A 14,734-nucleotide genomic window follows, 5' to 3' on the forward strand; every position below is an offset into this window, starting at 1 on the left:
ACCACAGTCGATGGCCTCCACTCCAAACCAACAGATACAGATACTAATGCCGGAAAAAAAATCCCCCCCCAGTACCAACAATACCACCAGTCCGATAACATTCTTCTTTGCAAATATACAGGGTCTAAAGCCAGCAACAAACAACAAAATACCTTTCATCCGTGGACTGCTTGCAGAGGCAAAGGCAATGTTCGCGGCTTTCACTGAGACCCACATAAAGGATCACTTGGACAATGAAATATGGATCCCAGGTTACAACCTATACAGATGTGACAGAGTGAACAGGCAAAAGGGGGGGGTTGGCCTGTACATTGCAGAGTCACTTGTTTGCACAGAACTGCTTAATGCCTCAAATGACGTAGTGGAAGTTTTAGCAGTAAAGGTCGAGAACCAAAACCTAGTCATTGTGGTAGTCTACAAGCCTCCGGATGCAACATCCCAGCAATTCCAGGAACAGCTGTTAAAAATTGACCACTGTCTGGAAAATCTTCCAGCTCCTGCACCCAGCATCTTGCTCCTGGGGGATTTCAACTTAAGGCACCTAAAATGGAGGAATATAGCAAATAATATTGTTGCAGAAATAACACCAGGAGGCAGCGCTGATGAAAACTCACACTCACACGAGCTTTTAAATCTCTGCACAAAATTCAATTTAAACCAGCAAATAATAGAGCCTACTAGACTGGAGAATACACTAGACCTCATATTCACTAACAATGATGATCTGATAAGAAATGTCACCATATCAAAAACAATATACTCAGATCACAACATAATTGAGGTTCAGACATGTATGCGAGGAGCCCCAGACCGACAAAATGAGACTAGTCACGAGGGAGCATTCACCAAATTCAACTTCAATAACAAAAACATAAAGTGGGACCAAGTAAACCAAGTCCTAACCGATATAAGCTGGGAAGATATACTAAGCAACACAGACCCAAACTTATGCCTAGAACAGATTAACTCGGTGGCACTCGATGTATGCACAAGGCTTATTCCTCTAAGAAAAAGGAGGAGTAGATGTAAAATAGAAAGAGACAGGCGCTCCCTTTACAGGCGACGGAAAAGAATAACAGAGCGGCTAAAAGAGGTCAATATATCTGAAATGCGCAGGGAGACACTGGTCAGAGAAATAGCAAGCATCGAACTTAAGCTAAAAGAATCCTTTAGGAGTCAGGAATCGTGGGAAGAACTAAAAGCTATAAATGAAATCGAAAGAAACCCAAAGTATTTCTTCTCCTATGCCAAATCAAAATCGAGAACAACGCCCAGTATTGGGCCCCTACTTAAACAAGATGGGTCCTACACAGATGACAGCAAGGAAATGAGTGAGCTACTCAAGTCCCAATATGACTCAGTTTTTAGCAAGCCGCTAACCAGACTGAGAGTCGAAGATCAAAATGAATTTTTTATGAGAGAGCCACAAAATTTGATTAACACAAGCCTATCCGATGTTATCCTGACGCCAAATGACTTCGAACAGGCGATAAATGACATGCCCATGCACTCTGCCCCAGGGCCAGACTCATGGAACTCTGTGTTCATCAAGAACTGCAAGAAGCCCCTATCACGAGCCTTTTCCATCCTATGGAGAGGGAGCATGGACACGGGGGTCGTCCCTCAGTTACTAAAAACAACAGACATAGCCCCACTCCACAAAGGGGGCAGTAAAGCAACAGCAAAGAACTACAGACCAATAGCACTAACATCCCATATCATAAAAATCTTTGAAAGGGTCCTAAGAAGCAAGATCACAACCCATCTAGAAACCCATCAGTTACACAACCCAGGGCAACATGGGTTTAGAACAGGTCGCTCCTGTCTGTCTCAACTACTGGATCACTACGACAAGGTCCTAAATGCACTAGAAGACAAAAAGAATGCAGATGTAATATATACAGACTTTGCAAAAGCCTTCGACAAGTGTGACCATGGCGTAATAGCGCACAAAATGCGCGCTAAAGGAATAACAGGAAAAGTCGGTCGATGGATCTATAATTTCCTCACTAACAGAACACAGAGAGTAGTCGTCAACAGAGTAAAGTCCGAGGCAGCTACGGTGAAAAGCTCTGTTCCACAAGGCACAGTACTCGCTCCCATCTTGTTCCTCATCCTCATATCCGACATAGACAAGGATGTCAGCCACAGCACCGTGTCTTCCTTTGCAGATGACACCCGAATCTGCATGACAGTGTCTTCCATTGCAGACACTGCAAGGCTCCAGGCGGACATCAACCAAATCTTTCAGTGGGCTGCAGAAAACAATATGAAGTTCAACGATGAGAAATTTCAATTACTCAGATATGGTAAACATGAGGAAATTAAATCTTCATCAGAGTACAAAACAAATTCTGGCCACAAAATAGAGCGAAACACCAACGTCAAAGACCTGGGAGTGATTATGTCGGAGGATCTCACCTTCAAGGACCATAACATTGTATTAATCGCATCTGCTAGGAAAATGACAGGATGGATAATGAGAACCTTCAAAACTAGGGTGGCCAAGCCCATGATGACACTCTTCAGGTCACTTGTTCTATCTAGGCTGGAATATTGCTGCACTCTAACAGCACCTTTCAAGGCAGGTGAAATTGCCGACCTAGAAAATGTACAGAGAACTTTCACGGCGCGCATAACGGAGATAAAACACCTCAATTACTGGGAGCGCTTGAGGTTTCTAAACCTGTATTCCCTGGAACGCAGGAGGGAGAGATACATGATTATATACACCTGGAAAATCCTAGAGGGACTAGTACCGAACTTGCACACGAAAATCACTCACTACGAAAGCAAAAGACTTGGCAGACGATGCACCATCCCCCCAATGAAAAGCAGGGGTGTCACTCGCACGTTAAGAGACCATACAATAAGTGTCAGGGCCGAGACTGTTCAACCTGCCTCCCAGCACACATAAGGGGGATTACCAACAGACCCCTGGCAGTCTTCAAGCTGGCACTGGACAAGCACCTAAAGTCAGTTCCTGATCAGCCGGGCTGTGGCTCGTACGTTGGTTTGCGTGCAGCCAGCAGCAACAGCCTGGTTGATCAGGCGCTGATCCACCAGGAGGCCTGGTCACGGACCGGGCCGCGGGGGCGTTGACCCCCGAAACTCTCTCCAGGTAAACTCCAGGTATATATTATGTATGTATGTAATATTACTCCTGTGGTGTCAACATAAGTATGTTTGTTCAGGTATAGGTACACATAAATACACTTACATAAACTATCATACACAGCAGCACAGGTGTAAATTACCCAGGAGAACCCAAGAAAGTCAAAGTGACTTAGTAAGTTTATTCAGGTATGCACAATCTTATTTCCATTATAAACTATTGGGACCTGTTGCTTGGTTGCATAGTGTTGCAAAGAATATTGCATTGGTTAAGAGAGAGAGAGAGAGAGAGAGAGAGAGAGAGAGAGAGAGAGAGAGAGAGAGAGAGAGAGAGAGAGAGAGAGAGAGAGAGAGAGAGAGGAAGAAAGAAAAAGAAAGGAAGGAGAGTGAGAGAGAGAGAGAGAGAGAGAGAGAGAGAGAGAGAGAGAGAGAGAGAGAGAGAGAGAGAGAGAGAGAGAGAGAGAGAGAGAGAGAGAGAGAGAGAGAGAGAGAGAGAGAGAGAGAGCTGAATAGAATAGAATATTAATGACTCACACATTATTCCATTTACGATCCTTGAACAAGTGGTTCAATATGGCAATTGATGACTGAAAAAATAATAGCTTGGAGAGAGCAGCAAATGGTAGCAATTTAGGATGTGTTGTGAGGATGAGTGAGAGTTGAGGTTGAGGGTATAATAGAGGTATATATGAAGGAGTGTAGTGATGTAGGTGGAGGTGGAACCATCGTCCACGTCTCTGACGCTCACCCAGTAATGGCGGCCGGAACACCAGTGGCTATTTTCTGAAGATTACACGTCTCATTTGTTGCCTCTACGCCGCCCACCAGCCTCACCAGTCTCTCTCCTTGCTTCTTAGTCCTTCCCCCCGTAGTTTAGAATAAGGTAAGTGGGGAAGGTTGGCCGGAAAACTGGGTAAGTTTGGGGTAAATAGTGGTGTAAGTGGGGCGAGTGTTTGACAGTTGTGGTGTTGCCGGTGGTGTTGCTGATAACATTGTGTGTGTGTCTCCAGTGGTGCTCTAGCCCCCACACTACACCCGCTACCACACCTCTACTGTCATCACGTGCGCTGCTGCCCAATAATAAGGTGGTGGAAGTGGTGAGGTTGATGCTCGAGGCCCGGGGTGAGTTGGGGTCAAGACCCTAGTATAGTGGTCCTCGTGGCTACCATACTAGTGTGCTCCATAGGTGCTCCACAGGTGCTTCATATATTACTCTCATCACAGTGGCTTCCCTGGGTGACTAGGGGTCAAGACCATAGTATAGTGGTCCTTGTGGCTACCATACTAGTGTGCTCCATAGGTGCTCCACAGGTGCTTCATATATTACTCTCATCACAGTGGCTTCCCTGGGTGACTAGGGGTCAAGACCATAGTATAGTGGTCCTCGTGGCTACCATACTAGTGTGCCCCAGAGTCGCTTCCACTACTGTGTAGACAGGCTTCCCTGGGTAGGTGACTCACAGCATCACCATAGTGTAGTGGCCCTTGTAGCTACCATACTAGGAATTTCCAGAGATGCTCCTGAGATACTTCCACTTCTTCCCCTCCTTCCATCACTGTGCCTTCCCTGGGTCTTGACCCCACATTACCTGGGGGGATCAAGACCCTAGTATAGTGGTCCTTCTGGCTACCATACTAGGGCGCAGAGAAATGGTATGAAATCCAACAGTGAAAAGATACACACTTTAATGTGATCCTTTGAGTGTTTTGTCCCTCGGATTTTTTTCAAACATAATATATGAACACTCGACATCTGGCTTATTGGGTGATAATTTGATCATAATGTCTTGGTCCCTTGCTTTAAAAAAGGGAATTGCATTGTAATGTATATGTTAAGTAATCTTTAAAAGTTAAGTCATTATCAAATTATTGCCCAGTAGGCCTGACCTCAGTGGCTGCTAAATTATTAGCGACTTGAAAGAGTCCCTGGGAATGCAACATTTGAGTAACTTTATTTAGGTACAAGTCCATATAAATTATTATACATAGTAACATATGCTTAACAATTCACAAATGGGTGAAATTATTTACAAGCATTATCTCTGTCAACAGTGGGATTCGAACCTGCGTACACTACATCAAAGTATTCACTACTTACCAGCTGAGCCAGATCCCAGATCTGGCCGAGTGGCTTAAGTACTGCATACATTGATGCAGACTGTGCAGGTTTGAATCCTGCTGTGGACTGAGAGATAGTAATTTGTAAATTTCCTAGGATAACCCAAAAAAGTCAGTGACTTATTACCATTGAGGGCAGTTTTCATTGGGGTTGTCAAAGGATCACATTCTACTGTATTTAGTTTTTTCAGCTATCCTAGCATGCTCCAGAGGTACTCCCATTATCTCTTGGGGAGTTTCACACCATCAGCCTCAAGCAGTGTCTGCAGTCACTGACTGAGGGGTCAGAGACCAGCAGTAGTGTAGGTGTAGAGCAGCACAAGTACTGCAGTAGGTCTGTTAGTTCATGATGCGTACCTCTCGCCCAGTCATTATTACTCGTGTATTTGTCTATCCATTTGTTACTAGGTAGTTGTATGGGTCTGATACATTAATAAATACAATCAACACTGCTTGCTTTTTTTGTGTTATGGGTTAATAATATGTGTTTTGTGTTCTATGCACACAGCATTATTATATTATTGGCACATAAATAAAACTGACACATAAATGACTAAAATGTGTGTAACACTTGGAGTATCTTTGTGGAAACTTTTTTGTTAACCATTGGCTTTGCCACCCCTATACAAAGATTAAATTGTACAAGATGAGATGAGGTAGCTTGGGGGGATCAGTTCCTCAGTTTAATGAACATAAAGTAGGTCCAGGAGGATGGAGACTGAGGAACTCAGTAGCTATCAAGGCTGAAAGACTGATCACCTTACCATTGCTTAAACAGTAAATTCACTGTTTGGATTGATAGCCACTGGTTAGTGAAACATTACAATAAATAGAAGCATTGTAGATTCTTGCCCTGTTATGGAGGTCCATGATAGTGGCGAGTGTCTTAATTCCAAGTATTGAAACTCCTCTTTCCTTGGATCCATCCCCCCAAGCAAGGTATGATTCCTATAGGTTTTCTATACAGGAATGTAAATATAATTATTGAGGGAACGTTCTTGTGAGTTGATTGATAATTTATTCCTTAAAATGTCTGATATTAAATTGGTTTTGTCATGGTCATACTTGCATTTTATGCATATGGTAAGAAACATAATGTAACCTAACAGAACCCAGCCTAAAGCAACCTGATGTAGCTTAATTACTCTTGCTCTGCCATTGATATACAATGTGTGGGAATAGCACATCTTTGCATCTTAGTTTGCATTTACAGTGATTGTCCAAGTGGTGCATTACGACTTGGTACTAATTATTGATTGCCTCTGACATGCTCAAATAAATGTATAATTTTTGCTAATATCTTCCATATAACAGTTTGCATAAATAATTTATGCCGGGGGTGTAAATAGCATACTTCTATTTTAAATGAATGTACCGTATTTTCTGGCTTAGAAGGTGCACAACAGAATAATAACTAGATAAGTAAAGTATTCAAGGGCTAATTACCCTCTTACTTTATGCTAAAGTGTAACCCAAAGCCTACCCTTTACCCTGACCTTGAACATACAAGGCGCAGGGTGATTTTTCCACCGGGGGGGGGGGGGGGGTTCTAAGCCGGAAAATGTGGTAAATAATGTACCATTTATAATGAGGCCTTTACTTTAACATTAGCTAATAATAATATTCCTTGAGGCTTGGTGGCTCAGTTGGTAGTGACCTTAGCTCATGCACTTAAAAACTGGAGTTCAGTCCTGGGATGAGTGGAAATTGACAAGTTTCCTTGCCTCAGTTCACCTTGCAGTAGGTAGGTACTGTACCCGAGTGTCAGCTGACTTGTGGGTCACATCTTGGGGAAGAGAATTGAGAATCCCCAACAGAAATAAGCTAGTCTAATGACATGATTGTTTTTTTTTTCTGGGTTATTAACCCTCCAGGTTGGATTATTAACTCCTGAGGGGTCTGTGCCATTGTTCTATGGGTTTAAAGCCAAAGTCTGTGTTGTAGTACTACGTCAGTGGTAAATTTGGGCCTAGATACGAGAGAATGGGTCTGTGTGGTAAGTGTGCACCATATAAAAAGAATCCTGTAGCATGCAGTACATAATGAGAAAAGTGCGACTTTTTTTTTGGTTTAAAACAGCGACTTTGTGCTGTATTTTCGTATGTTTTATATGGGTATATTCATGGTTTCTTGGTCTCGTTTGATAGAATGGAAGGTATATTATGGAAATAAAGACGATTTTGATTGGGTTCCGGACTGAAAATAGCTTGAAATTTAGCTCAAAGTAGCGGAAATGTTTGATTTTTGCTGATGTTCAAGAGTGAGCAAATTACAGCATGCGTCCAATACAGTCAACTGGTGGGTCTGATATGTGTTCAAGAATGCACCGACATTATTTATACAATTACTATTACAGTATTGGTGTGAATAAAAATTCATTGTGTGAAAAAATAAAAATGGAATTTATATGTAAAGCCTGGAAGTGTAGGTAATGAACAGAGGAAATGTTATTTTAGTGGCAAGAGTGCCTGCATTGTTTATTCTGGATCGTATTTTGAAATTAGAATATTTTGAAATTTGTGTGAAATTGGCCAAATTACCAATTTCTGATTACTTTATTGGGTAGTTGAAATAGTTGATTGGGTGGTTTCTTGTGCTCAATTGATGAAATAGAAGGCATGCTAGCAAAATAGCTAAAAAAATTTTGACTAGTACAATGTAATTGACCTAAAATAGGCATTAAAGTGGGCAAAATCGTTCATGTGTAAATATTGCTGACACGACAGAATTTGCAATAGCGTAATTTTGTCATTTTTCCATCAAATATCATACAGGTCCGCCATCAAATCCGGCAATCAGTTATTCGGTTCCTTCAGTTATTCGGCACTAATTTTGGCTAGCATAATTTCAAATTTCCAGGGTCACCACACCAACCTGCTGGTATTGTTTGGTGGCGCTACTTGCTGCATAAGTCATTCCAATTTCTTTTTCTCCATTTATTGTTTTAACCTGCTTACTTTTAGCCCTAGCCATGGTTCCAATGAATAAAAGAAATGCTTCTCATTATGTAAAGCACCTACACAGTACATTATCCATTAAAGATAAGGTGGCTTTGAGGCCACTGTCGGTTGCCATGAGCTCAGTCTCATGAAGCAGGAGAATATGCTTTATTATTACGCTAATATCAACACTACAGCTTATTTTCCTATCACAATTGATCTAATATGACATAAGAAACAATATAAATAATATAAAACATGTTAAATACTCCAGAATGAATAATATTTGGCATAATACCGAGCAGTTCGACGGAGGTATGAAGAGGATATATGGCATACAAATACCATTCTCCTATCCCTGTCATGGGGGCTTATATTAGAGAAAACAGAGTATAGCACAGGGCTAACTGTGATATACACTCGTACTGCACCTTAAACCTGAAACAAAAAAGTTATTTTCTCTATAGATTATCACACATAGCAGCATATGTGTAGAGAACCTAGGATAACCCCAAAAAAGCTAATGTGGCTTGTTTTTAGTACCTGGCTTGGGTTAGCCATATATGATTTTTGGTAAATATTCGATTCCCAGCCAGGGTAGAAACATTAGGCGTGTTTCTTTACACCTGTTGTCTAGGTTTACCCATCAGTAAATGGGTACCTGGGTGTTAGCCGACTAGTGTGGGTGTTATCCTGGGACACTGACCTAATTTTCTTGAAATACTCTGCATAACAACCAGCTTTCTATACAGTAGTATGTCACTGATGTCAGCTATGCCTGTATAACTTGTACATGTACGTGTAGTAAATGAAGATATTATTATTATTATTATATTATTTTCTCAGTTGTTTGTTGGGTTATCTTATTCAAACTTGGGCAATGTATGATGGAAAGATACTTCTTAACATACACCAAAAATGAAAGAAATCAGACCATAAATAGCGGAGTTCACTTCTCAGCCATTAGCGGCCGCTTAGTGGTATATTTTTGTATACACAAATAACCCGCACATAGAAGAGAGGAGCTTACGACGACGTTTCGGTCCGACTTGGACCATTTACAAAGTCACAGTGTGACTTTGTAAATGGTTCAAGTCGGACCAAAACGTCGTCATAAGCTCCTCTCTTCTATGTGCGGGTTATTTGTGTATCGTTCCAGTCCCGGTATTGTGCCCTTTTTTTTTTTTTGTTATATTTTTGTATGGTTGTTATGGTTATATTCTCATTTTTTCGGTCTCATTTGATAGAATAAAAGATATATTACAGAAATAGATATGATTTTGTAGGATTGCTGGTTTCTTTTTCTGTCTCATAAACATGCTAGATAACAGGGATATCTTGCTACTCCTACTTACACTTTGGTCACACTTCAGACACGTACATGCATATATATATACATACATACATCTAGGTTTTTCTCCTTTTTCTAAATAGCTCTTGTTCCTCTTTATTTCTTCTATTGTCCATGGGGAAGTGGAAAAGAATCTTTCCTCCGTAAGCCATGCGTGTCGTATGAGGCGACTAAAATGCTGGGAGCAATGGGCTAGTAACCCCTTCTCCTGTAGACATTTACTAAAAAAGAGAAGAAGAAAAACTTTATAAAACTGGGATACTTAAATGTGTGTGGATGTAGTGCGGATGACAAGAAACAGATGATTGCTGATGTTATGAATGAAAAGAAGTTGGATGTCCTGGCCCTAAGCGAAACAAAGCTGAAGGGGGTAGGGGAGTTTCGGTGGGGGGAAATAAATGGGATTAAATCTGGAGTATCTGAGAGAGTTAGAGCAAAGGAAGGGGTACCAGTAATGTTGAATGATCAGTTATGGAAGGAGAAAAGAGAATATGAATGTGTAAATTCAAGAATTATGTGGATTAAAGTAATGGTTGGATGCGAGAAGTGGGTCATAATAAGCGTGTATGCACCTGGAGAAGAGAGGAATGCAGAGGAGAGAGAGAGAGATTTTGGGAGATGTTAAGTGAATGTATAGGAGCTTTTGAACCAAGTGAGAGAGTAATTGTGGTAGGGGATCTGAATGCTAAAGTAGGAGAAACTTTTAGAGAGGGTGTGGTAGGTAAGTTTGGGGTGCCAGGTGTAAATGATAATGGGAGCCCTTTGATTGAACTTTGTATAGAAAGGGGTTTAGTTATAGGTAATACATATTTTAAGAAAAAGAGGATAAATAAGTATACAAGATATGATGTAGGGCGAAATGACAGTAGTTTGTTGGATTATGTATTGGTAGATAAGACTGTTGAGTAGACTTCAGGATGTACATGTTTATAGAGGGGCCACAGATATATCAGATCACTTTCTAGTTGTAGCTACACTGAGAGTAAAAGGTAGATGGGATACAAGGAGAATAGAAGCATCAGGGAAGAGAGAGGTGAAGGTTTATAAACTAAAAGAGGAGGCAGTTAGGGTAAGATATAAACAGCTATTGGAGGATAGATGGGCTAATGAGAGCATAGGCAATGGGGTCGAGGAGGTATGGGGTAGGTTTAAAAATGTAGTGTTAGTGTTCAGCAGAAGTTTGTGGTTACAGGAAAGTGGGTGCGGGAGGGAAGAGGAGCGATTGGTGGAATGATGATGTGAAGAGAGTAGTAAGGGAGAAAAAGTTAGCATATGAGAAGTTTTTACAAAGTAGAAGTGATGCAAGGAGGGAAGAGTACAGTGGACCCCCGCATAACGATGGCATCGCATAGCGATTTTTCCGCATAACGATTACTTTTATCGCAAAATTTTTGCCGCGCATACCGATTAAAAACCCGCATACCGATTTTCGTCCGAGACGCGTCCAATGTGCCCTCAGCCAGCCTCACATGTGCCGCTCCGTCCCATTGTTTACCAGCCAGCCTCCGCGGTAACATCCAAGCATACACTCGGAATATTTCGTATTATTACAGTATTTTCGGTGCTGTTTCTGGAAAATAAGTGACCATGGGCCCCAAGAAAGCTTCTAGTGCCAACCCTGTGGTAAAAAGGGTGAGAATTAGTATGGAAATTAAGAAAGATTTTGAAGGGTTTGGGGCTAACCCTGAGAAGCCTATGCCAGTTGTGGAATCCATTGTGCCTACTTCAAAGATTAAGGAAATGTGTGCACAGTGGGTTGAACTGCAAACCTTTATAGATGAAAATCACCCTGACACAGCTGTTGCAAGCCGTGCTGGTGACTATTTCAATGACAATGTTGTGGCCCATTTTAGACAAATCGTAAAGGAACGGGAGGTACAGAGCTCTATGGACAGATTTGTTGTGCGACAGAGGTCCAGTGACTCTCAAGCTGGTCCTAGTGGCATTAAAAGAAGAAGGGAAGTAACCCCGGAAAAGGACTTGCTACCTCAAGTCGTAATGGAAGGGGATTCCCCTTCTAAACAGTAAGAAGATAATGCTCTCCCCTCCTCCCATCCCATCAATCATCACCAGATCTTCAATAAAAGTAAGTGTCATGTAAGTGTGCATGCCTTTTTCAGTTTGTGTGTATTAAAATTAACATTTCATGTGGTAAAAAAAAATTTTTTTCATACTTTTGGGCGTCTTGCACGGATTAATTTGATTTCCATTATTTCTTATGGGGAAAATTCATTCGCATAACGATTATTTCGCATAACGATGAGCCCTCTTGCACGGATTAAAATCGTTAACCGGGGGTCCACTGTATATGGAGAAAAAGAGAGGTTAAGAGAGTGGTGAAGCAGTGTAAAAAGAGAGCAAATGAGAGAGTGGGTGAGATGTTATCAACAAATTTTGTTGAAAATAAGAAAAAGTTTTGGAGTGAGATTAACAAGTTAAGAAAGCCTAGAGAACAAATGGATTTGTCAGTTAAAAATAGGAGAGGAGAGTTATTAAATGGAGAGTTAGAGGTATTGGGAAGATGGAGGGAATATTTTGAGGAATTGTTAAATGTTGATGAAGATAGGGAAGCTGTGATTTCGTGTATAGGGCAAGGAGGAACAACATCTTGTAGGAGTGAGGAAGAGCCAGTTGTGAGTGTGGGGGAAGTTCGTGAGGCAGTAGGTAAAATGAAAGGGGGTAAGGCAGCCGGGATTGATGGGATAAAGATAGAAATGTTAAAAGCAGGTGGGGATGTAGTTTTGGAGTGGTTGGTGCAATTATTTAATAAATGTATGGAAGAAGGTAAGGTACCTAGGGATTGGCAGAGAGCATGCATAGTTCCTTTGTATAAAGGCAAAGGGGATAAAAGAGAGTTCAAAAATTATAGGGGGATAAGTCTGTTGAGTATACCTGGCAAAGTGTATGGTAGAGTTATTATTGAAAGAATTAAGAGTAAGACGGAGAATAGGATAGCAGATGAACAAGGAGGCTTTAGGAAAGGTAGGGGTGTGTGGACCAGGTGTTTACAGTGAAACATATAACTGAACAGTATTTAGATAAGGCTAAAGAGGTCTTTGTGGCATTTATGGATTTGGAAAAGGCGTATGACAGGGTGGATAGGGGGGGCAATGTGGCAGATGTTGCAGGTGTATGGTGTAGGAGGTAGGTTACTGAAAGCAGTGAAGAGTTTTTACGAGGATAGTGAGGCTCAAGTTAGAGTATGTAGGAAAGAGGGAAATTATTTCCCAGTAAAAGTAGGCCTTAGACAAGGATGTGTGATGTCACCGTGGTTGTTTAATATATTTATAGATGGGGTTGTAAGAGAAGTAAATGCGAGGGTCTTGGCAAGAGGCGTGGAGTTAAAAGATAAAGAATCACACACAAAGTGGGAGTTGTCACAGTTGCTCTTTGCTGATGACACTCTGCTCTTGGGAGATTCTGAAGAGAAGTTGCAGAGATTGGTGGATGAATTTGGTAGGGTGTGCAAAAGAAGAAAATTGAAAGTGAATACAGGGAGTGGATGTGTCAGCGGATGGGTCTATGAAAGATGAGGTGAATCATAGAATTGATGAGGGGAAAAGGGTGAGTGGTGCACTTAGGAGTCTGTGGAGACAAAGAACTTTGTCCTTGGAGGCAGAGAGAGGAATGTATGAGAGTATAGTTTTACCAACGCTCTTATGTGGGTGTGAAGCATGGGTGATGAATGTTGCAGCGAGGAGAAGGCTGGAGGCAGTGGAGATGTCATGTCTGAGAGCAATGTGTGGTGTGAATATAATGCAGAGAATTCGTAGTTTGGAAGTTAGGAGGAGGTGCGGGATTACCAAAACTGTTGTCCAGAGGGCTGAGGAAGGGTTGTTGAGGTGGTTCGGACATGTGGAGAGAATGGAGCGAAACAGAATAACTTCAAGAGTGTATCAGTCTGTAGTGGAAGGAAGGCGGGGTAGGGGTCGGCCTAGGAAAGGTTGGAGGGAGGGGGTAAAGGAGGTTTTGTGTGCGAGGGGCTTGGACTTCCAGCAGGCATGCGTGAGCGTGTTTGATAGGAGTGAATGGAGACAAATGGTTTTTAATACTTGACGTGCTGTTGGAGTGTGAGCAAAGTAACATTTATGAAGGGGTTCAGGGAAACCGGCAGGCCGGACTTGAGTCCTGGAGATGGGAAGTACAGTGCCTGCACTCTGAAGGAGGGGTGTTAATGTTGCAGTTTAAAAACTAAAGTGTAAAGCACCCTTCTGGCAAGACAGTGATGGAGTGAATGATGGTGAAAGTTTTTCTTTTTCGGGCCACCCTACCTTGGTGGGAATCGGCCAGTGTGATAAATAAAAAAAAAAAGATATGATTTTGATTGCTTTCATGACGAAAAGTACCTTGAAATTGCGCTCACAGTAGCAAAAATGTTCTATTCTTTAGCGCTGCTCAAGAATAAACAAATGACGTCACCGTCCAATACCTGTCCGCCTGCCAGTCAAGAATGGCTTGACATTATTTATACAATTATTACAATAATGCAGCAGTCTGCATAACAGTAAAACTTCTTCTATTTTTGTGTGAATAAAAATTCCAAATGAAAAGCAAGAGTAATGTAAGAGGGGCTTGTAGCCGTGACTAATGAACAGAGAAAATGCTATTTTAATGCCAGGAATGTCTACATTGTTTATTCTGGATCCTATTTTGAAATTGGCATCTGTTGAAATTTGTGTGAAATCGGCCAAATTGCCAATTTCTGACCACTTTATTGGGTAGTTGAAATAAATGAATGGGCGGTTTCTTGTATTCGGTTGACAGACTAGAATTAAATAAGTTTATTTAGGTATACGCAAATACAGTTACATGGATTATCATACATAGCAGTGTATGTATAGAGAACCTAGGATAACCCAGAAAAGTCAGTGACTTATTTCCAGTACCTTGCTTGGGCTTGCCATATATGATTTTTGGTAAATATTTTTTGTCTCGGTTGTTTGTTGGGCTATCTCATTGAAACTTGGGCAATGTATGATGGAAAGAGGCTTCTTAACGTACAACAAAAATAAAAAAGACGGACGATAAATAAGGGAGTTAACTTCTCAGCCATTAGCCGCCTCTTTGCAGTATATTTTCGTATGGTTTTTATGGTTGTATTCTCATTTTTTTGGACTCATTTGTTAGAACGGAAGATATATTACAGAAATAGACATGATTTTGATTGCTTTCATGATGAAAAGTACCTTGAAATTGAGCTCAAAGTAACAGA

The 14,734-nt window shown here is 41.3% G+C and overlaps 1 protein-coding gene across 14 annotated transcripts in view; it reads left to right on the forward strand.

Annotated features, from left to right (window-relative positions):
- Positions 1-3,674: 3,674 nt before the first annotated feature.
- The window catches only part of LOC128705333 (sphingomyelin synthase-related protein 1), a 344,236-nt gene continuing 333,176 nt past the window's right edge, over positions 3,675-14,734 (forward strand). For 4 of the 14 annotated variants that reach the window (XM_070089639.1, XM_070089640.1, XM_070089641.1 and 1 more), the window contains exon 1: positions 3,675-3,997. Coding sequence is in view for 1 of the 14 variants with exons in the window: in XM_053779191.2 (XP_053635166.1) it covers positions 4,221-4,236 (16 nt within the window). In the remaining 13 variants the exon portion in view is untranslated. Of the gene's footprint in view, positions 3,998-4,067; positions 4,237-14,734 lie in introns of those variants that run through there. The other 10 variants (XM_053779188.2, XM_053779193.2, XM_053779189.2 and 7 more) reach the window with 6 other exon arrangements.

This window comes from Cherax quadricarinatus, chromosome 29 (genome assembly GCF_038502225.1).
Source record: "Cherax quadricarinatus isolate ZL_2023a chromosome 29, ASM3850222v1, whole genome shotgun sequence".
Lineage (NCBI taxonomy): Eukaryota > Metazoa > Arthropoda > Malacostraca > Decapoda > Parastacidae > Cherax > Cherax quadricarinatus.